Here is a 24,438-nt window from a genome sequence, read left to right on the forward strand (position 1 = left end):
AGGGACAATCCTGAGAAACAACAGATCTTTGGAGGTCAGGACCTGTCAAGTGTTTTCTCAATAGGTGATGGCATCGAGTCCCTTCGCCACTTTTTTCTATAGTGGAGTAGATAGAGAGAATACAGATGAGGAATTTGATTAGACAACGATAGGATTATGCGCGCACGTATGTGTGTGTGTGTGTGTGAGAGAGAGAGAGAGAGAGAGAGAGAGAGAGAGAGAAAGGATAAATAAGAAAACGTACGCCATCAAAAATAAATGGGAAAACAAATACAAACGAAATCGGGAGAGAGAGAAATCCCACACACTTTATGCCGGACCCAGTGGCCGAGTGGTTAGCACATCCTGCTGCGACACCAAGGGTCCCGGTTCGAATCCCGCTCGGGCTTGGTGGATTATGAATGTCCATTCATCAGTTTCATCACTCATCCCCATCTTCGCAAATTAGCCAAGAGGCACAAAACGTGAAGTAAAATAAACTAAACCAATCAATCAACACACTTTATATCTGCCCACCCGGTCAAAATTTCCTGGCGCCGGCCCTGCTGGGAAGGTACTGGCCTCACTTTCCCTGATAGAAGAGACATTCTTGCTTCTCTCTAAAAAAAAAAAGGACTCTCTTGCGTTTCTTGGGCGTTCCATTCGCGTTTATAATCTGTTTCGCGATTATTCCTTGCGCACTTACTTCAGTACTAACATTGATTCACCCTTTGTTACGTACCCAATGGGTCTGGCACGCGTGAGTGATCACGAATGTTAAACAGAGATGGCAGCACAAGACGTACAAAATAGAAGATTACTGTAACATACATGAACAACAGTATATAAGCGCCAAAGTAAATTAGAAAGATGAACAGTAATAGAATACGGTATAAGATAATAAAGAAAATATATGAAGATGATAAATTAATAAAAATACTTGTGAAATGAAACAGGTACTCATATGTAAATAGATACGAAGTTTAAAGAAGTAAAAGTACCGATACAATTTTTAGTCTCGTAAGAAATCCACGCTGGATTGCTGTGATCATCTTTCTGGAAGTTTTGATTACGCCAGTCGTAACCCACAGCACCTTTTGGTCAAGATGAAAGTTTATTAATGTGATTTCAATTGAAATAATAAGAACTTTTGAAATAAGAAAAATGATTATGTAAATATTTAAATTAGTGTATTCTCAAATATATCTCGTTAATGTAAAGAGATAAGATAATCTTATTATCTGTCTCTATTGGAAGGTTCGCTGTCTGGTTTCCTTTCTAAGAGAGCCCTATCCCCTTAAGATATTTAGCTGTGGTATAATATAAAGGATTGCACCCAAAGGAAGGTTGTATATTAAGCAGTGCTCACAACGTGGAGCCTTACACGAATAGACGTTGCACCTTTTAAGGGTAATGAAATTGAGTTGTGTGTGATTTCTAACATGTTAAATCAACCCTCCGTGTCCGTTCCCCCACACCGTTTGCAAGACGAAAGATTAGCCCAGAAAAAAGAAGGGCAAGGGAATGCGAGTGACGGTGGTAGACAGGTGTTGAGTTTTTACACTTGTCCGTTTGCTCCCGTAAGTTCGATTTACAGGTAACACAGCGGGATTAATTTCATTGCAACTAATCACGCAAGAGAGTTACGCCATGGACGTTCGTATTGTGAGTTTTGTAAATAAATACAGTGACACCTCATTTGTGTAGCGTCATCTTGGCATACGGAAGTTTTCCAACTTGGTTTTGTCAGGGTGGGAAGCTGCTGTCACTGCGTCTTCACATTTTACATGGCGAGAAATTGGATATGATTGCAGATGATTACAGGATAGGCTATATAACAATGTTGGCGTTAGACGAAGAAACTACATGTCTAAACACACACCATAATATACGGCTGTTCATCAGTTCAACAACAGGCACTGGGATGGGAGCGAAAGATTAGTTTCGCACGCTGCATTAAAGGTAAAAATTATTTATTTACTTTTTCGCTTTAAAGGGTCGCTACTGTCGACTGCAGTCAAGATCTCCAACCTTACTCGTTTTACTCTAGGTTCGAATAAATTTGAGTAATTGTTATTTGACTGGGTATATCTTGCTGTTTGCTCATGTCACACTGCATTACAATCATCTGTCGTAAGGTGTCTTGCCCACATAATTACTAAACTACTAAATTCGGTGTATTTGCCGAAGAGGATGAAAATATTAGACTGTATTATTGGGAAAATATGAATCGTACTTAATGAAAGCAAGTGAACTTATATTTTTGCTATTGTTATTCAGTTAGCACAGTATAACCCTGTTTGCTACACAACATTATTGTTTTTCATTCGTTAATTATTTTGTACGAATTTGAGGATTAATAATAATAACAGTTTGCAACTCTGAAGATCAGGTGGATGCGATGCGATGCGTCGCGGGGCGATTTATTGGAGAAAGCAGTAAATTGAAGGTCTTGATAATGTCAGCCAAGTGCAGATATTTTTCGTACTTTTAATTTTTTTTTTTACAGCCACTGGCATAAAGTAACGTGTACTGTAGTGAGTATGTGGTTTTATTAAGTAGCAGTTTTTAGGTAATCATAGACTGGAAAGTTTTTCTGTGGGATTGTGTTCCATCAGTTGTCAAAGTAACCGCAGGTGCAAGCCCTTGCACAGAAATTGCTAGTGCAAATAACAGTGAACTAATGTATTGGCCTAATTACGCACATTCAACTAACAATATCCTTGCTACGAGAAACTATTTGTAGATTGTCAACAACTCTGTGTGAACATCGCTAGCAATTTAATGAAGCGTATACTGTTGAAACCACCGATATTGATCGTTGGACAAACCTGTTGTTGGACAATTTGTAATTACAAAGCAAACTCAAGAGGTGTTTTTCAGGATATATTCTGTTGCATCTGCGTATGATTACAATACAATCGATCAATAAACTTGTAACACTGAGTTCCCACACTATCATACTACCTTTGACCTAATTGTCAGACATGATAATCTTTGCAAGGTTGATAGTTACAAGTATTTTGCAGGGTAAGGTAAAGTTTAAATGTGTAACATTTTCAGTAATTTTGTGAACAATCTGCTCACAAATGTACATCCTAGCATTCATGGTAGACACCACTTGATGGTTATTTGTTGTGTGTTTTATGTGTCTGCTTATTGAAACATACAGGATTAATCTGGTAAAAAAAAGGTAAAGTGTTCCCCTGTGCATAGCACCACGCCATGAAGGCGTATAGGGGGTGTGGGGGTAACGCCCCACACTTTCTTGATCCGGTCGTGAGTGGGGGTGATGTGATCAGCATCACGCCCCTGACCGCCTTTACCCCCCAGGGTTTCCCCCAGGTACCCATGTTATTCGACGCTGGGTGGGCGCCGGGGCCGCTTAAACCGTTAGAAAAGTTCCCGGATTTGAACCGGCCGGGGATTAATCTGTCTCTACTAAATTCAATCATTCATGTAGGCTATTCGTAGTGTCATCATGACTTGCAGTGCATGTTAAGTAACAGGTTAGTGGCCATAAATACCATTTAATGCGCTGAATGCTATGATTTAATATATTTTTAAAAATTTCATTCTAGAAGTTTATTTTTCAATGCAATGTTCCTGTATATAATGAGAAGCTGATTTTTAAACATCATGTTTCACAATGGGGCAAGCCATTCGGAGACTCCTTCCAGCTGAATTTGAGACAGAAGTCATCCTCAGGTTTCTGCCACTGGCATTTGAGCCAGATCATCAGTCCGTTTATGCAAGAAGAAGAAAGGGTAAGTTTTTTTATATATCACAGTGCATCGATAACGTACCAGCAACTTTCCAAAGTTATGATAGATTATTTTCATGTATTGGTAACAGTTTCATGCATCGAAGACACATTTCTTCAATTTTACACAAAAAACTACTTATGGAAATGAGTTTCTCCAAGGTTTAGAACCTTCGTCAATATATATTCTTCCTACAACTTCATCATACATTGCAGCAGAACAATAAATAATCACTTTTCATGCAATAATATTGCGCATTTTGTGAAAATCGACAACATCATGCCGTTGTTTCCAACATGAACCTGCAGATGCCTCTAGCATCGAAGTCACGCGATCTCGCTAGTGGAATCAGGGTTTCCAAACGCGCGATTTTTTCGAGAAGCGCGCGGTTTTTTTTTCGAGAAAGGAAAATGGTTTTTGGATGAATTTAGGACCGAAATGAGTGCTAATGGAACCTAACCTAACAGGCCTAACCTAACCTCGTGTGAATGGTTCGTGGGGTTTTCGAGAAACAGGCATTTTTTTTTTTTCGAAACGCGTTTTTTTCCCTAGAAACGCGAGCTTTTTATCGAGAAAATGGCATGTCATGGATGTGACTTTAGGTTATTATCGGGCGTAGAAGATCCCTTGGAGTATTGTATAAGGAATTCAACAAACTAAATCCCAAGGCGAGGAAAAATTTCCTGGAGGAGAAAAACCGATGTTGTCCGGATATACGTGATTGAACGTACTGAGGACATTTTTCGATGATGAAGCACATATTTAGGGGTGAAATGAATGCTAATGGAACCTAACCTAACAGGCCTAACCTAACCTCATAGGCATACTTTGTTCCCGTGAATGATTAGTGACAGAAAGCGTAAAAAAAAAATTTACTTACCCTACGGATGTCGGAGAGCCGGCTGCGGGCAAGAAGGATGTGTCATGGAATAAATATGTGAAACATAATGTAAGGGTAAGTTAATCTCTTATTTTTTACTAACGTAACCTGACTAACTTTGCATGTTTCATGACTTGAAAGTATAATTTAAAAAAAAACCAATAATTCGTGGAACATAGGAATTTTCAATCACGATAGAGTTGGAAACAATGATATTAGAAAACAAAAGAAGCGTTATTATTCGCAAAGCAAGCGATATCGCACCGTGAGGTGCTTTCCGTAGCATTCAGGAAAATGGCTTATTTTAGCAGAAAATGTGTTTGTTTTCGTGCAAAGAGCATAATGGCACCTTCGACTATGTTCCGCAATATATAATTGGTAAGTACTAACCACGAGAAACACAAAATATCCGATTTAAATGTGTCTCCGATCTATGAAACTGTTAATCATGTATTTTTGCTTTTCTTACATGCACTATTAAAGGATCAAGTGTTCTGTACATGTATAGCCATTATTCCTCTTCCCGTAAGCCATATCCAAACTTGTGTTGTACAAGTGATAAAAGTTTGCAGTAGAAATATAATTATCATTATTATTATTGTTGAGTAATAAAAATGGTATGAATGAACAATATAGATTCCTTTCCTACTTCTTATACTCACTAAATATGCAGTCCTGGTAACGTATCTGGAGTTAAAATTTGGGGGTCATGTGTAAAAATTGTACACTTACGTCTATATATGTTGCAAAATTGCGTTCTTCATTACCGCAATCATTCTCCATACATAAACATAACAGCCATGTTTGATCATATGAACAAGTGACTTTCGGCATTCGTTGGGCTGTCTACAGCATTGCCACAGTGTTCCTTCATTACTTGCAGAGCATTAGTTTTTGCTTGGACAGTGAGAACGACGAGGTAGAAGAGCATGTGGAATGCGGACTTTGATTAGAGGTAGGTTTGGCAACAGTGTTCGAGCGTTCTTCTAGAAAAGTGGCATTAAGGGCAGTGAGGAAGCTAGTGGTAAAAAACTTATATTTTGTTACAATATGTGCTCATTGTGAAAAGATTTAACTGATATCCCCACGAAACTTTTTCCGGTAAGGTTAGGGTAAGAAAGTATCTTGAATTTCATTAATATTTGGTAGATTAACTAATTTTGGCCTTCTGATCAGTACATTATGAATGGGTAGCCGCACTAACCATGCACGGGTAGCCCCACAAAACATTGACGGATAACCCCACGAACTATTCACGGATAGCCCCATGAACCATTTCCGGTAAGGTTAGGTTAGGCAAGCTTAGTTAAAATTTTGTTCATAAAACAATGCGATACAACTTTTAAAAATAAAGCAATTTTATTCTGCATTTGTTGTTACCATTATATCCTTGAGGAGACTCTTCTAGTTAAACCTCCAGACGAGTGGTGGATTTTTCTTTTTACATATCACAGTTAGAATAACTATGTACTTCAGTACACTATTTTGTTATTAACTTTTAAACACCTCATTCAAGAAAGAGCTTTGAAAGTTAGGGAAAAAAATTGTCATAAAGTTTGTTTTTGAATTTCTCACATAAAACTCGTAATTCTTGGAATATGAAAAATGTGGAACCATATATTCGTTGTATTAAATGATAGTATATGGAAAAACATAACTAGGTTCCTGTATTATACACTTACGTTTTTCTCTAACTCAGTTTGTACTGTCCTTATTGTGTTGAATGCTAACTTTTTTTTTTTACTTGAAATGAGCAAAGCCAGTTTCCATGGCGTGGAAAGGTCAGTGGGCCAATTCAAGCTCCCTTCCTGATTGTTATGATATCTACATCAGATCACAGAACATGGAGGGAAAATGTAATGGGTATATCATATAATATATCTATGTTTCCCTTGCCCAACTGGAAATTTTTCAAATACCACGCTGTATTTCATACTAGTTTTATTGAGGAGTTTTGTAGATTATATTGTGTTGAAAATACCAGCAGACTTTGGGTTTAAATATGTACAAATAATTAGAGAAACTATTAGAATGGTATTTCTGAAAGAGAGAGCTTGAAAAGTAGCTTACATGAGCATTTGTGCTTTGCAATGAGCAGCCATTCTAGGTTTATAATTAACTCCGTTCCAGTAGGTTTTAGTGTGAAGCGCAAAGTGGGTTTTGTGCTTGAGATCAGATATTATGTGATGAAGAGTTTAAAGTATTAATGGATGTCATTTATATGCTAAGAACCCTAAACTTGACCCACCTAACCTAACAACAAAACCATTTAGGGAAATTTTATTAATGCTAAGATTCCTAAATCTGACCTCCCCTAACCTAGCAAGGAAAGCTCTTACAGACATAATATCCCTTTTCATCCATGTATATGAAGTAGATGCATGGACATCTGGAAGGGGAAAATGAATGTCCACCTAAAAATTATATATTTCACACATAATCTGATTTCAGTCACAGTAATTTATGTTAATTATTATAAATTCATTGAAGAAACATGATAATTTCAGACTGAAATGGTGTTTTTTGAGGGGGCATCACTATTATGGGGAAAAATATGCCTCCTTTGCCCCCTAAAAAATAATACCTTGCTTGCTCCCCCCCCCCCCTTTCCCTGGAAAAAATCCTGTGGACATCCATGAGTGGATTGCAGTCGCAGTCCATATCCAGGATGATAGTAAACAAATGGCTGCTCACAAAGAATCATATCGGAGTATACAAAAGGGAAAATCACTAAGTCTCAGAAGTATGTGCTTACAGACATAAATATAAATCGAACCATGCACAAAATGTGTTTGTAGAATGATTAGTTTGGGATTAAACAATCGGAACTTGGACCCTTATCTCTATTGTAAGGTACTGTGGATAATATTTTGTTACTCTTTCCAGGAGGTGACCGTGACAAAGACAAATTTCCTGACCTGGCAGAGCTGCCTCCAGAGCTTGGACTTGCAGTGTTGTCCCACTTGAATGCGACAGATCTCTGTCTGGCAGCTTGCGTTTGGGAAGGGTTGGCTCAAGATGAGATTCTCTGGCAAGGGTAAGATATAATGTGGTGCACATGTGCAATATGTAACACGATAGTTCAATAATGCAATGGCAGAGTTTACTTCTTATGCTGAGAGAGGCTGATTGGGACTGAACCTACAGTTGTAAGTGGAATCCGTGGAATGCATTGAGCCTCCACAGCGAGATTGAACCCAGGACTCCTTGATTACAAGAGAACAGCGTTATCACTACGCCATCACGGAGGCCTTTTGACTTTCCATACCAATGCACCTTATGTATGGATGTAAACAGAGAACCGTTTAAAGAAATGGAATAAAATAAATGTAGCAAATACTGTCATTTACTTGCAACATTTGGCTAGCCGCCAGTGATTAGGGGGGGGGGGGGGGCTGCCCCCTACTTTTTGCCACTTTTACCACTGCACTATGCTAAACCTTATCTACCAGGGGAAAGAAAACTGTCCTTGCTCCCCCTCCCCCCAGTTTTGGAACCCAATCGTACCCACTGCTAGCCACGGTAGCACAGTCGTCAGGATGTCTGTTTACGGTGCGAGAGACCCAAGATCGATCCCCGGCAGGGGAGAACCGTGATATTTTCCACCTGTTCAAGTTGCTCCGGCACCCACCCAGTGTCGTGTAAGGTTGGTACCTGGAGGAAACTCTTGGGGGTAAAGGTAGCCAAGGCCGTGGTGCTGATGACATCACCTCCACCTTCGGCCGTGAACAGGAAATTGTATGGCCCTAGCTCCACACACCTTATACGCCTTCATGGCATGGTGTAAAGCACAGGGGAACATTTAAATTTTTTTATATTTCTCTTTCAAATATTGCTATTCTGTTTCTGGTAAATTAAATAATACCAGCACATCTATGTGACTGGTTTCTTTTTGAGCTTTTAACATTAAATATAATTTGACATTTAATTCTAATACTCTTAGTTTTTAGTTTATGGATAATATACAGCGTAAATTGCTGATTTTTTAATGCCACTTTCTGTGTATTTGAGCACCCTGCATTATGTATTATTTCTCTGAAAGACAAATTGTAATAAACTTTCCTATTCTTTTTAGACTGTGTAGAAACCAGTGGGGCTATGCTTCAATATATGATGCAAAGAAAGGACCTGGTTTTTCTTATAGAAGAATATACTTGCAGTTCGATGAAGGAACATTAACATTTAATGCAGATTCATTTATGGTATGCTATAATGAATTTTGTTTAGTTTTTACTAGCTGTAAAGTTTTCTAGTGAGCTTTTTTAACACTAGAACCATGTTTTTTTTATAACTAGAACCGCGACAGCAGTCAAATTGACTGCCATGGAAAAAGTGGGTTATATTTATAGTTCTGTTTGCTAATATTTTTTAATTGTTTCAGTACACATCTTTAATTTACTGATTAATTCTCTTTGTTTCTGATAATAACATATACAACCTGTGCACGTCTTGACATTACAATTTGGACCAGGCTTTCTTTCTTTCCCATCCGAAAATTACTCTTAAGGTGCGAGCATTCATCGCGTCACTTATCTATCTATGTATAAAGCTAGGAGAGTGACACGTGAATGAAGGAACATCTTAAAATACATCTGCTGATGTTCCTCACAACTTACTCACTTAATTTCAGTGATTTTCTTTGTGTTTTATCACACAACAATTTTCAATTTAGCACTTCTTTTAAATATCGAGGCCTAGCAGCAACTAAAAAAATCTCAATTTCAAGTAGTCTCGAGTAACAGTCACGTTCTCTGAACGAGTAGTAGTTTCAATACATATCTTCTTATTGGCATGCAAACAATAACAAAATTTCAGGCTGCAATTGGTGTGACGAGAATAAAATACATTATGTAGCACCCATTTGGTAAGAAGAAATATTTTGGAGACACGGGGATTCGAACCTAGCATTCCAGCTTACAAAGCTGGCCTTTAACTGACATAGCCACAATGAAGAAACCAAGCTATTCAAGTTATTTATGCATAAGATTGCATCTTTTCCTCTCCAGCTCGAAATTTTGATGTCTCTTCTCGCTAATTATATTAATTTGAAAGCAATACGCTTCATCAGATAGGGTTCATATGCTGTACACATTGCTGACAAAATACAAGTGAAGCTTGTGCATGTAAATTAAGGAAGACTTTGGGAAATCGTGGAAGGTTAGTGTTTGCAACCCTAAATGATAACCGTTCTCTAGTTTCTGTCAATTTAGGGGATTCTGCTATGTGACGACCAATCTCATTAAGCAACGGCACATATATATATATATATATATATATATATAATTTTAAAACTATTTATTTCAAAATGAAGAGTCGTTATTCTGGAATCTACGGAGACATTCATTCATTAGGTAAGAATTTTACGAGAGTCACAATTCTATATTTGTGCTCCATTGCGAGAGCAATGCACACATGTAAAACAAGTAAAGCCCGACAATTTTTATTTTACAAAAATTCAATTTACTGTTAAATTTAAATGAGAGGACATCCATTGACTTATTTTTAATAGCCTGGATGACTGATGTGGGGGAGGGGGTACCTCTTCTGATGTGACCCCCTGGCTGTGACAAACTCTTCTTCCTTTAGGATTTTTATTATTTTTCCCATCGCATATTCAGTGCCAACTTTGCAATTCTGTTTGCCAAAGTGTATTTGGAAGGAGTTTATTTATTCTTCAAGCCTTCTCCTGGACTAGGATAAAGTTGAGAAAGTTGCAAAATGAACAAGCAGTTCACTTCCACTTCTGGATTTGATTCTTGTGATTCCACTCCCAAAAAATATTATTTTGTTTTTACCATTCTCAGTCTTGTGCAAAATTATGGTTCCTTTGAATTTCTGTAATAAATTTTCACTTTTATAATTCTAGATATTAAAAAAGAATATCAAAGTAAAACTTGCAGTCCAGATATCTGATTGATTACTAAAGTAAAGGGTGTGTCAGAAATATTTTTCTTTTTAAAACTATTAAAATAAATTCTTAATTTTTTCGTATAAAGATAAATTTACCAAAAGAAAGCTTAAACATTATTTTTTTTTTATTTGTGGAAAAGAGTATTGGACAAATGGTGACCGTTCATGTTTTCACATTCAATTATTCTTGAACTTGCTGCATGCAGTCTTAACGATTGGTGAGGATCCTCACTAACAGACTGACGCACACGGTCAACGTTTCTGTTCGATCTTAATGGCCTTGGACGTCCCGGCAGTTTACCCATCAGAGTGCTTACAGTGTTTTCAAACTTTCCCACCCAATATTTAATTAAATTTGTAATTGGGACGTTTCTCATTCCTGCCTGTTATAATGAAGCTGGTACAAACAATGCAGAACAACATAAGAATCATTATTTTTATAAAACGCATGAACACAAAAAGCATGTTGCTGCCTCGTAAAGCGCTCCATGGCAACAAAATATTAACAATGTTGCCAAGCGTTTGCGATCTGTCTCATTTGTCCGTAATGTGCGAATTGCCCCAGAGGGTGGATTCAAAATCGAAAATATTTGACAATATGATCATAATTATTGGAAGGTTGGTGAAGAAGAGGTTATTGTCTATTATTTTATAGATCTTAGTCTTGTTGGCATTTCCTATAGAATTCCTACATGCAACAAAAATTTCTCCAGATGCTGTGTACTTATAAATGTAAGCAAAAAAAGCAGCATTTTTCTATGACACTATTAATCTGCCAGAAAATGAAAAATTGTGTATGGTTTATGAACTTTTTCTGTTTTTATATTGTGCGAGATCTGTTATGGTGAAATAATGTACCTGTGTTACCTTAGCCTGAAGGCTAGATGCACGTGATTGTAGCATCCAAAACATCTGATGCCGATTGTAATTTACATTTTACTCTTCGAATTTTCACGTGTTCTTGTGTGTACAAAAAAAAAAAAAAAGTTGTGCAAGTGAATATTCATAATAATTAACAGATTATATATTTAATTGAAACACACAAGGTTCAAAAGCAAAAATCATGATAATAAACATGTCTGGAAAAATTTCATTTTTGAACTGGAAAACCTGGAAAATGTTAGGGAATTTCATAATCAAAAAATCGTAGCAATGGCAATAGTTCTTTGAGGAACAAAAGCTGTGTGCAGAAGTATGCTGTAATGTGCAATAATTTTTATCTGACTTATAGCCATGTGTGTTTTCATTTGTGCATTTTCAAGCAATAAATGGCGTCTCAACAACATATTGTAGCATATTGCATAATTTCCATAACAATTGAGCTACTGGCCAGGTGGTAGCCATGGCACGATACACTAGAGATTCTGTGTGCGCCAAATGGCAGAACACATTTGTATGTGTCAGGAAAGGGGCAGATTAATCGGTACTATTGGTATCAGCCAATATAGACATATTGGCATGTCAGTAAAATTTCCGATTGTTTGAATGAGCTTAACATTTCCATACAAATCCCTTGAATTAGTGCAAGATTATACCAATTTGTTATGAATTTAAAGGTATAATTTATATACTCTGGGTTTTGTAAGGTAAATATTTAAATAAGCATCCTGTTTTCTAAGACAAAACTCATTACAATCACCTGGTTGCATACATTTACTAAGGAGATGATTGAGTACTTTAGGCAGGGCTGGCCGTAAGTTGGGTGCATGACCTATAACGAAAATTTTTCAGAGGTGTGTAAAAAACAAAAGAAATGTGTTCCTTAGTCGAAGTACATGTATCCCATATCATCACAATACAACCATTATTACAATTAATAAACAATTCCTAAATTTGATCTTTTTACTGAAGAGCAATAAGGACATGTTAAAGATTAAAACCAAGAATTACGGCAGCCTAAAAAAAGTTTCTACATTAGTGGTTTTTTTTTGTTTCCGATGTACCACTGGTGCGAAGTTCATTATATTTAGCTACAAAACAAGGCATGTTCAATATCCAACTATTATTTTTCCGATCAAAGTGACAATTTTTAATCATTTTCAATAACATTCTCTATCATAATTCTCTCTTGTTTACTTTACCATTATTGCGCATTAAATATTGTTGATTGAAATATTTGAACACGTTTTTTTTAGAGCTTAGTTTAGAATTATTATTATTAATGTGTACATACAAGAATACGATTGTTTAGAATTTAGAATTTTTTTAAGTGCAAAACAATCTATGAAGTTTGAAAAAATCAGATTAGTTTCTTAATTGGAAGCACCAGCTTTGCGTATTAACTCGTAATAAACTGCACGTAAACAATTACATATTTTTAACTAGCGTAGGACCCCTTGAGGCATGTGGTCAGCTCTGATTTTGGGGTCTTCATGAAAATTTTGCATTTTTGTACTGGTACAGTGTGTTAGAAAAGGTAACATGTAGCACTCAAACCATGTTGTTACCTTTTTTTTTAAAAAAAAACACCCTGCAGAATGTTAATTTCAGCAGTATTGGTAAATTTTGTATCAGCAAAAATGTCTGTCCATCCCTACTGTATACACACATGCATCACGACTTCCAAGGTGAAAAAATTAAAATTTCAAACTTTTTCCTCTATTGGGACCATAAAGATTGAAAGCGTAATGCAGGATGATGTAAAATAGGTGAACTTATTTGTGTTTTCACAATCATTCTCCACTTCCTTTTTCTTCAACAGGGAATGGAATACTTCTTTCGGAAAGGCTTAGTGAAGAACAGTTCAAAAGATGTTGCCAAATTTTTCCACTCTACTGCTTCTCTCAACCCGAGAGAAATGAGGAGGTTCTTAGATGTCAGGTAAAAGTTATAGATGCAGTATATTAATTAAGACATATTTCTACTGGTGTTATTTCATTCAAAATTCTACTGTAGTTTGATTGAATCTTGCAAGATGGAAAAAAGCTATCCCCTGCACATTTTACCATATTACGAAGAGACTCTTGGTGTCGAGGTAGGATTCCATGCATTCTCGATCTTGGCCACAGCAAAGTTCCGACCGGAGATCAGCTGACAAGTGATGCATTACATGCATACATACATATTTATTATATAAAGCAGTATAATATATTGAAATGGCTATATTGATGCATAGTTGGTTCAATAGTTTATTAGATTTTGATTTATTTTATTTTACTTCGCTTTTCTGCCACTTTTGGCTAATCGCTAAGATGAGGACAAGTGATGAAATTGATAAAGGGACGCTCACTAACACCCATGCCCAGGCTGGGATCAAACTCGGGACCCCTAGCATCATAGTGTTCTGTGCCACGGTGGCTGGCAACACTTGTAACATGACAGAGTTACTCGTAAAAACAATGTTACATTTATAGGTTTGCTTGTGAAAGTTCCCATACATTTACTTCACTTATAGTACAGAGCAAGACAAAGTTCAATGCAAAGTCCTGTCTTTCCTGGGCATTGTAAACAACAGAATGCAGTGTTTTTCTCTATACAAATTGTAATGTTTCAGACTAGCAATGTTAAAATTAAAAACAATTTCTTTGCTGTCAAACGATGCCTTGATGCGTGACAAAAGAACTATAATATCATAATACCATTCGATACAACAATGCTAAGAGAGAGGTGCAAATGAGAAACCAAGCTGCTATTTATTTCAAACAATCTTTCAGCAATGTGCCATGAAATACTTAAATGCAGTGTCGCTGATGGGCAAGCACCGTGCGTCAAAGGCACACAGCTACAACCTTACATGATGCATATATGCGTCACTGGCAGCGAACGTGTTAAAATATGCATAACGGAAGATGAATATGATTGATAGATAATGCTAATATTGCCCTAGAATGTAACCTGAAACATGATGTATATTTTCTTCCGCAGCTGCTTGCTATTCATTACAATTGACTGGTATTTCTTTTCCAGGCGAGATGTATTGGATGAACTAGTCGAGCTTCAAGATTACGAGAATCAGTTTTTGCCATTAGCTTTAAGGAGATTCTTCAAGAGAATTCAAGCACCAAATGACAGGGGAAATTACCTCCAAACACTGCTGGAAAAATTTTCTAAGAGATTTTGTCAATGCAATCCACATCTTACTTTGACACAGGGTAAGTTTCTCACTGATTGATTGATGGGGAGTAAATGCTTCTATAAAATATCATGCGCTTGTGTCTTAAATGATTCGCCAAATATCACTCTTACTCACCAATCCATTCTTTATTCAATATTAAAATGATTTTAATACATTTTTGCCTGACGTTACAGACCAGGTTTCTTATCCATACATAAATGCACATATAGCACATCATACTGCTCAATTTTTTTTTTTTTTGGCTTCAGTTATCAAAAATCCAATATGCTGACGAAGGCAGAATTTATTTTATTTTAGAACACAAACTACAGGTAGGTTATTTCAGTCGTTTACCGTCAGACCGTCGGCCGCCCCCTTCATGCAACAGTTCCCGGCAAAATGACTTGCAGGAAGTCTGTAACAGAAACCACTTGCTTTGTAATATTTTCACAATTACAGTTACAATTACAATTGAAATAAGCACGTACCTTGTCGCAAGGATGCTGGAAAAGGTGTCCTCCCAAATACAAATATTTCTATTTCTGGCACCTTATTTCTGACATCTAATCTTAGATTAGACATCGCTACTTTATCCTCAGTTGACAGAAAGGGAAGACAGCATCCCGGCGCATAAAGCAAACTGAAAGCGTAAAATGATATTTAAAAGTAATAATAATGATGATCACTAACCTCCTGTGTTATAAGAGATGTTGAAAATGACCACCTTGAACAGCAATACAACACGTTTCTTAGGTTCAAGAGATCCTGTCTCGTAATTGCCTGACCACTTTTCTGCAAAAGTTCGTTTTCACGTAATTATCGTACATAAAAACCTCTTTGTTCAAGACTATATTTGTTTAGCGGCATAACTAATGAATGAATAACAATTAACACACAATAAAGCACTAGCACTGAATAGCACTAACTCAATAACACAGTATAAAAAACTTGCGTACTGATAAACGCAAACAGAAGTGTGCATGAGGGTACGGTACACTCACTACGTCTGGTAGCCGACAGTGTTGCTAACCATTTATCGGCAATGTCCCTACGCCAAGTAAAGCGACTAAAGAAAACAACACCCCATGACCATGCAAAACAGAAGATAAAATATACACATTTACTTACCAAATCTTTCTGCTCGGTGCTTCCACAATTATTTGATTTGATTTAGTTTATTTCACTTTGCGTTTTGTGCCTCTTGGCTAATTTGCAAAGATGGGGATGAGTGATGAAATGATGAAATTGATGAATGGACATTCACAAACAACCAAGCCCGACCGGGATTCGAACCCGGGACCCTTGGCATTGCAGCACGATGTGCTAACCACTCGGCCACAGGGTCGGGCCTTCCACAATTATTGAAGGAGCAAATTTACAATAAAGGACCCCTCCCCGATATTTGTAGTATTTCGCATACTCACTAATTGAGGCCTCCTAATCACGAATTTGAAGTTAAAATTTGGGGGTCACGTGTAGAAATTGCAAAATAAGTGAAATTGAGTGGTCTTCGATCAGCACGATTGCTTTTATTTACTGGAAGATTTTGTGTTTCCAATACTTAAAAAACGAAATATGCATTCCTGATATTACTACGACCCCAAATTTTAACTATGTTTGCCTTGCCTAACCTAACTTAACCTAACCTTACCTAGAATAGTTAGTGGGGCTATCCGTGAATAGTTTTGCGTTAATTATGATTACGAACCGATAAAAAAATCTTATTTTCGTAGAACTTTAACGACAAACGTTCATCATCGAAAATGCTAGGGATGTGGCGAAGCCGATTACAGATGTATGAAAATCGGCCGAAATTGACACATCGGCATCGGTATCGGTATCCGATATTTAAACCGGTACAGATTATACTAGAGTTTTTACCTTCTAATAATTTTATATTCTAGTTTTGTAAGATTTATTGAAAATTTGGTTATGATTTGTCATTATTGTAGAGTTTTTGTAATAAAATTATTGCAAACTCATTCAGAGGATCAACCTAACTATAAATCGGAAATAAGACAGTACATTGCTGAACCAGGATCCTGCAGTTGTATTGGAAATTCAAAAATGAGTATTCAAACCTGAAGCAAGTGCTGAGAAAATACTTGGGCATACCTGCTGCACCAGTATTTAGTGATTGAGTGTTCAGTGTTGCTGAACAGATTTGAGATAAGAGAAGAAGTAGGTTACTTCCTGAAATGCTTCCCAATCTCGTGGTTCTGAAGTTGAATCTGGCAGAACAGGAATTCATGTTGCATTTCAATGAACTGCTTGTGTACTAATGTTTAATCTCTTGAGAATCCATGTTCTTCTTAAAGGTTCACATAACATGTTGTAGATGCAAATGTACATTCACATCTCTTGAGAATATATATGTATATACATATGATATGCAAATAGAAATGTACATAGCAAATTTATTTTTGTCATGCTGAAAGTAACATCCCATTTCTGTTTAATAATCTTATGTATCGGAATCGGTTAAATATCGGCATCGGTATCGGTTCCAAAAATTATCGGTGAGTACATCGGCATCGGTAAATTTTCAGCTTCGTCACATCCCTAGAAAATGCCTTTTTTGTATCCTGTAATTTTACGATTGATGCACTATTGCCAAACTTACCTGTAATCAAATCAGTCCACACTCCACATGTTCTTCTACATCGTGATTGTCGCTGTCACATGTAAGCACCTTCTTTGGGCAATATACGTTTATTAATTAGTCCACGGCCATCCTCATGTACACTCCACCTAACAATCTGTACAACATTAAAAACATTTTTACTGTTCTCTTCCGCCATTCTTACACGATCCATGCTGTCCAAGTATGAAATCAACAGTGTGACAACACTGTAGACAGCGTAACTAATTGCGAACGTCGTCAATTGTTCATATCAACAAATATGGCTACCATACTTGTATACTGAGAATCATTGCAAGAATTGAAAAGCTTATTTCATAACTTCTACACATTAATGAACAATTTTTTCACCTCACCCGAACATGTTATCTTGAGATAAATCATCACGACTAATTATTTCGTGAGTATAAGACGTAGCATAGAAATTACAGAATGGTCCGGTATTGTATATTCTTGCCTTAATGAATAATAGGGGTGGGCGGGACAGAAGTTTTTGGGTCGGGACAGGAATTTTTTTAAATCCCGACATTCAGGACGAAAAAAATTGCTGTTCACTTTAAGTGATTGTTTTTGCATTTCTAGAATAAAAACTTACAGTTCCAGAAATTTACAATGCAGAAAACGTCGAGAATTAATGACTTATTAAAGTGACCATTTGGTATTTCCAGACTGCTTGGGATCTGGAAAAGTCAGGAAGTCATTTCCCAAAGTCAGTATCGGGATGGGAAATTTTTTTCCCCAATCCTGGTCCTGACTTTTCGAGATCCCGCACACCCCTAATGAATAACGTTAAGTCGTTTACTGTTGATTATGTTGCTTGAAGTCATACATGCTGCTGCTGTCTATCTCTTCATAGATGTTGGTTGGTGATGCTGTATTTCCTGCAGTCTTGAACAATTCTGGTCCCATTTTATTTCTCTTTTTTGTTGTTGTATCACTTAACATTGAAAATATTCTTTCCGTTTCCACGTTAGAATGCCCGACCCTGTGGCCGAGTGGTTAGCACATTGCGCTGCGACGCCAAGGGTCCCGGGTTCGAATCCCGGTCGGGCTTGGTTGTTTGTGAATGTCCATTCATCAATTTCATCATTTCATCACTCATCCCCATCTTCGCAAATTAGCCAAGAGGCACAAAACGCGAAGTAAAATAAACTAAATCACATCAAATCAAATCCACGTTAGAATGTGGCAATGTTAGCACCATTTTCGCGAGAGTGGAAATGTTTTCAAAAAAGAACTTGACTTGAAAGTTCTTGGTAACCGATAACATGTTTCAAAATTCTGATGGAGATTGTTGGTTAGTTCTTTTTTTCTCCTCCTTGCTAAAGTATCCAGATAAACTAATCCATTCATTCCAAACCGAGCATGAAGAAAGTGCAAATGACTGGCGAGTAAGCTTTGCACCTTTCCACAATAAAATGTTGTTTTCCAAGATTGAAAAAAGTCCCTACGTTTTCCCTTATTTGGTAAAATCTGTCCGTACGTGGGGCGAAATATAGTCAAAAGTCCCTATGCATAGGGAGATGTCCCTATGGTTGGCATCACTGGCGACAGGTGTCGCGTTCGTTCAGTATGAAGCGCCCTCTCGCGGCTGACAACTCACCAGATCCCCGATAAGCTGCCGGCACTGTCGTGACAACTGAGGATAAAGTAGCGATGTCTAATCTAAGATTAGATGTCAGAAATATTTGTATTTGGGAGGACACGTTTTCCAGCATCCTTGCGACAAGGTACGTGCTTATTTCAATTGTAATTGTAACTGTAATTGTGAAAAGTGGAAACATTACAAAGCAAGTGGTTTCTGTTACAGACTTCCTGCAAGTCATTTTGCCGGGAACTGTTGTATGAAGGGGGCGCGTGGCGGACGACGGTCTGACGGTAAACGACTGAAATAACCTCCCTGTAAATGTTACATTTCAGCCTTCTTGAAAGGTCTTCTTCAGACTCTGTACAAAAAAGAAAAAAAAAGTTTATGGTTTTAGTTTATCTTTTAAAATAAAATAAATTCTGCCTTGGTCAGCATATTGGATTCTTGGTTATTATGGAAACAAGGCTTAATTGTGTTAGCTTTAATTATGTTTGATGAAGATTTTTCTGTTGTTGTCATGTCTTGCACTAAATATGTATTTTAAGTAACAACAATAACATATATAAGAGAATCATTTTAAAAAAAGTGATTACATGCTCATAAATGTCTACTTATATAATTGTGGAGACGAGGTTATTGTAATCCTTCGTAATAGTCTTCTGCCGAGTAAAGCAAATGTTGTCAAATTTCTGGCAATTTTTTCATGCCATCAGCGGAATCATTTTTCCGTATATCTCAGAGGGACCACCCCATGCCATCAGATCTTTATTAAGACCTAAAAGAGTGTCTTTTAAGGACTTTGAAGGTCGTTAGTTTTAAATTTAAACTGATGAGCTTGAAGCAACGTCCTCATAGATAATTTTGTAGCTTCTGAAACAAGTCATAGTTGCAAGAACTCATGTCCGGACAATAGGGGGATACTTTAGCACTCGCCTAATCCCATTGCTGAAGCAGTAGTCCCACACAATTTGCAACATGGTACCTTGAGTTGTGGTGCAACACAATCGGATGTCTTGGCAGAAGTGTTGGTCGTATCCAATGAAAATCTGGACGAAGGTGATTCTCCAGAAAGTTACTGTAATACTCACTGTTCACGGTAACTCTCTTCGGTATTGTGTGACAAAGGAAAATAACATCGTAGCCATACACAATAAGAAACATCAGTTTAATCTTGTTGCATGCTTGTTGGAACTTAGGTGGTTCTCTCTGTCATTTAACAGTATTTGTTTCACATGCACTTTGGATTTTGATGAACCCAATTTGTTCTTTTTGTGAGGATATACTTTTAGATTGCACTACTCAATATGGCTAGTCAGTGCAGTGCTGCCATCACATGTCAATCTGTTGAACTACAATGTGTCATGTGTAGAGGCAGGAATAAAGACATTATCTGAATCTACAATTGTTGATACCAGTGAAAAACAGTGGGCATATTGGTCAGTAATCACTATTTTTAAAATTATTCTCATAAAATACTGAATGTTGAGATCAGATTCTGGAAAATAATGTGCAGTTAAATGTTTTTAGACTGTGATGAACTATCGATAGAAAACCAAAGTATAACCAATAAAAAATAGTAATGTTTGATGTGTAATTTTGCAAACAAAAAAGAATGATCAGGTTTGTATCACTAAGAATTTTGTGTGTGAAACTTGAGCATTATATAAGTTCTGTTTTTTTCTTTCAGATGTCGTGTACATTCTCTGCTTTTCCCTTATCCTTCTATCTGTGGACTTATCCAGCCCCCATGTAAAAAATAAAATGTCTAAACGAGAATTCATCAGAAATGTTCGGAATGCGGTGCAGAGGTTTGATGATGAAATGTACGGACATTTGTACGATAACATTTACCTTGATGGTCATATTGCTCCAAATACAGAAGATTAATGTATTGTTGTAGTTTATAAGGTGTGACGATCAAAATAATTTATAAAACATAACTTTGTGATAAGAATTAGATTGTGTTTGTTGTGTCATGTTGAATAAATAATATAACATTTGTAAATATAAATAAATTTGACAAAAGAAAAATTAACATTTTTTTTTGTTCTTAAAAATATTGATTGTCGTGGTTTATTTTACTTCGTATTTCTGCTATTTTTGGCTAATCGTAAAGATGAGTGATGATATGACTAAATTGATGAAGGGACACACACAAAGAACACCTATATTCAGGCTGGGATTTGAACCTGGACCTCTGCTGTTCTAACTGCAGAGGTTGGCTATTCTCAATAATAGTTATGGCAGATTTTTGTCAGTAATGAAGCAATGCTCTTTTAAAGAAGTAAAGATTTTTATTTTTAAAAATGAAGCTTTCTTAAAGTAAATCCGGAAACATCCCCTATACAGAGAAAAGCAAGTCAAATTCGAGGAAAAAGAAATATATGCTTGTGCAATTTGGTACAAAAATAGTATAGAATGTACAGAATGAAATTATTAGCATTATGTCTGTTATATATTTATCTTACCACATGCAAGTTTTAAATATAATTTGAAATGGAAAACAACTAGACTAGATGTATAAGGGTGGCTGCGGTGGCTCAGTCGGTAACGTGTCTGACTACCATGCTAAAGATCCCGGGTTCGATCCCCGGCCGGTTCAAATCCGGGAACTTTTCTATCGGAAGCGGCGCCAGCGCCCACCCAGCGTCGAATAACATGGCTACCTGGGGGAAACCCTGGGGGGTAAAGGCGGTCAGGGGCATGATGCTGATCACATCACCCCAACCACGACCGGATCAAGAAAGTGTGGGGCGTTACCCCCACACCCCCTATATGCCTTGATGGCGTGGTGCTATGCACATGGACTTTAAAAATATTAAAAAAACACAAAAAATGGTGCTTACGTTTTACGAGTATGTTATTTGCAAACAGACGTTTCAAGAATCTACTGTTCTCTTCTTCAGGTCCAAAACTTCGACTACGAAAAACTTTCCACAGCCACGTCAAGATATTTTAAAAATCGGGAATAAGGGTGTTGATTTGATATGGTTTAGACAGAAATTCAAAATCTATACCTAAAATTGTTGTAGCTTCCATATTCCGTTACAAAATAACAGTCCCTGAAGTTAAAAAATCCTTTCCATCTAAAACATGTTATTTCAACATTGAACAAATTAAAGAAGTTTAAAAATCGGCCCACGTCATACTGGGGTTACTACGGGTAGTGATCATAGTGCCTCCTCCTCCTTCTAAAATAGGCCACAACTTTCAGCATGGTGGCAATTTTTCAAAACAGGATACAATTTCTATATATTTTTTTAAAAAAATTCCTACATTTTCAAGGGTGCTGATTAATTAGATTAAATGTCATACTTACAGGACCATAGCTAGAGGGGGGCAGGGGGGCAACTGCCCCCCTGAGAGCCTGCTTTGCCCCCCCCCCCCCCCCCAGTGAAAAATACAGAACATATTTCTACCTGGAATTCTCACTAATCTTTACAATTATATCCTCTATTACTCTAGCAACATAACAAAAACACTTATTGATGATGTGATTTCTTAAAGTGTGTGGGATTCCGAATAATGTCGTACTAGTATTAGGGGGAGAAAATCCCTTCCGGATTCAGACTTTGGGAAATGATTTCATAATTTTCAGTATCTAGAACAGTTGTGACATTTTGAGAAGTCTTGTATGAAAGGTGCCTAATGTGTTTGGATGTGTTGCTATGAAGTTTGAACTGCTTAATCTTTAGTAATAGTGAATCACGCGGTAGAGATAGGGAGTGGATATTTGATTTTTCTGACTTAGCGTTGCCTTTCTGCCACTTCGAGCTAATCATGACAATGAGTGATGACGTAAAATTGATGAAGGGAGACTCACAAACAGTGCTGGAACCACAGCAGGGACCGGGGGAATTCCCCCCCCCCCAATTTTTGTCGGAAATCCAATCTGGGGGGGGGGGCAATCATTGAAGTAAAGAAACATGACTAGTAGAATCTAAGAATAGCAGTACAAATGGATCTCAAGATGGAATTAGTTTTCAAGCTTTTCTTGAATTTTTCTTCCAGATGGCCAAGGGCAGTTGTAGGGGGCACAGAGGGGCAATTGATCCCCTCGCTTTCAAATTTTATACAAATAAAAGTACATTTCATAGCAGATTATGCTATTCTTATAGTCCAAAGCCCTGGTAGCCAAAATGATGAAAGAAAAATGTTAAAGAGAATGCCATGGCACCCTGTGAAATTATTTGCACCCTATTAAATCAATATTGTTTCCAGTTTGCAAATATTTGGATCTAAAGATTTTCCTGCTTGCTTCGATCCCAATATGATTCTTCTCTGTAATGCATTCTAAATTACCAGAGAGAGAAGTAAGGCCAAATATATACTTCAGATTGTTGCTGCTTAAATGCACGAACAATTCTTTTGAGGAAAAGGAGCGCACACATTTGAGAGGCAATTTGGCATATGAATTGATCATGTAGTGTATTTAAATATTAAAGAAACTTTAAATATGTACACAATTTAGCGTTAACGTGTTGCATATGCATTTTCTTATTTTACGTCGCTTCATGTTGCATATGTGTAAAATATATGTTGTACATGAGTTATACGTGTCATATGTACAAAAAAATAAGTTCGTCATGCATATTCTGTCTTTCAAAAATACAGTTTGTGTGCTTGTTTTCCATAATTATTGTCTGGTACACCTTTGTTTGTTGTCCCATAATAATTGTCCGATATTCAAACTGTGACATTGGTGTATACAGAAGAAGAAAATGAAACACGGGAATGAGTCATACAACGTTATTACTCAAGGATCAGTACAAATTGGCCGATCAAGTATCCAAAAGAACATAAATAAAAAGTAATCAATCCAGGGTCAATACAAAATGACCAAGAAGTACGACAAAAGAAAACATCAAGACGAAAGAGATTGTTGGTCCAGGAAGGTTGTCATCCCATCAACGAGCTAGATCTAGTGCTGCTGTAGCCTCGTCGTAAATGTTTTCGAGGACACTCCAAGCGAGATGGCAGGACGTTTCGGCGGTTCAAGTGTGCTTTTTGCATATGGGGAATCCTGTAGTTGTTCCCACCTTTGGAGGTGCATAATTTCAATGAGACAGGACTGCAAAGTGAAAAAGACGTTGTTGAGCTTGTCGCGTGTCAGATCGGAGAAAGATGTTTCAATGGCGGCGATCAACTCATCAATAGTTTGTGGAGCTGCCTGATGCTGGAGAGACTGAATTGCCCGGAAGTACCCCAGATCTAAAATATTCATGTCCGGACTGTTTGGCGGTTGGCATAGGAGATCCAAAGTGATTCCACACTGGCCGCTGCAGCATCCATCCAGGCGCGGTCATTGGGAACGATATGCGGACGCACATTGTCCTGCTGAACGGACACCTGGATTCTCCCACGAGGCCATTGTGCATCTATGGCTGGGATTAACTTGTTGATGAGCATGTCCCAGTAAACATCTTTGGTAACAGTTAATGGTTTGGTGACCATTGTACCAGCAGGACGATTCCTGCTGTTCCTCTTGGCAGATTCCTTGCTGACGAACGGCCAAATGCCTAACTTACCATTAAACCATTGCTTGCGACCAGGATCCCAACGAGGCCGGGCGACGGCAGCCAGAAACATGGTGTTGGGAATAAAATATTTGATTTTACATGT

The 24,438-nt window shown here is 37.3% G+C and overlaps 1 protein-coding gene across 3 annotated transcripts; it reads left to right on the forward strand.

Moving 5' to 3' along the window:
- Nucleotides 1–1,787: 1,787 nt before the first annotated feature.
- On the forward strand, nucleotides 1,788–20,831 carry LOC145994189 (F-box only protein 8-like). 3 transcript variants are annotated; one of them, XM_083130287.1, is made up of 7 exons: nucleotides 1,788–1,941; nucleotides 3,561–3,746; nucleotides 7,510–7,660; nucleotides 8,699–8,825; nucleotides 13,235–13,353; nucleotides 14,440–14,624; nucleotides 20,504–20,831. In XM_083130287.1, the coding sequence occupies exons 2-7, from the start codon at nucleotides 3,629–3,631 to the stop codon at nucleotides 20,701–20,703; spliced, it is 900 nt and encodes a 299-aa protein (XP_082986413.1). In that variant the 5' UTR covers nucleotides 1,788–1,941; nucleotides 3,561–3,628; the 3' UTR covers nucleotides 20,704–20,831. The 3 variants fall into 3 exon arrangements, with proteins under 3 accessions (XP_082986413.1, XP_082986412.1, XP_082986411.1); XM_083130286.1 differs by lacking the exon at nucleotides 1,788–1,941 and adding an exon at nucleotides 2,399–2,520; XM_083130285.1 differs by lacking the exon at nucleotides 1,788–1,941 and adding an exon at nucleotides 2,399–2,516.
- Nucleotides 20,832–24,438: the final 3,607 nt, after the last annotated feature.

This window comes from Lepisma saccharinum, chromosome 10, assembly GCF_977018435.1.
Source record: "Lepisma saccharinum chromosome 10, izLepSacc3.1, whole genome shotgun sequence".
Taxonomy (NCBI): domain Eukaryota; kingdom Metazoa; phylum Arthropoda; class Insecta; order Zygentoma; family Lepismatidae; genus Lepisma; species Lepisma saccharinum.

Coding starts and splice junctions, on each gene's coding strand:
- LOC145994189 (XM_083130287.1), top strand. CDS start 3,629: ATGGGGCAAGCCATTCGGAGACTCCTTCCAGCTGAATTTGAGACAGAA. Junction 3,747..7,509: donor TTATGCAAGAAGAAGAAAGG/GTAAGTTTTTTT, acceptor TACTCTTTCCAG/GAGGTGACCGTGACAAAGAC. Junction 8,826..13,234: donor TTAATGCAGATTCATTTATG/GTATGCTATAAT, acceptor TTTCTTCAACAG/GGAATGGAATACTTCTTTCG.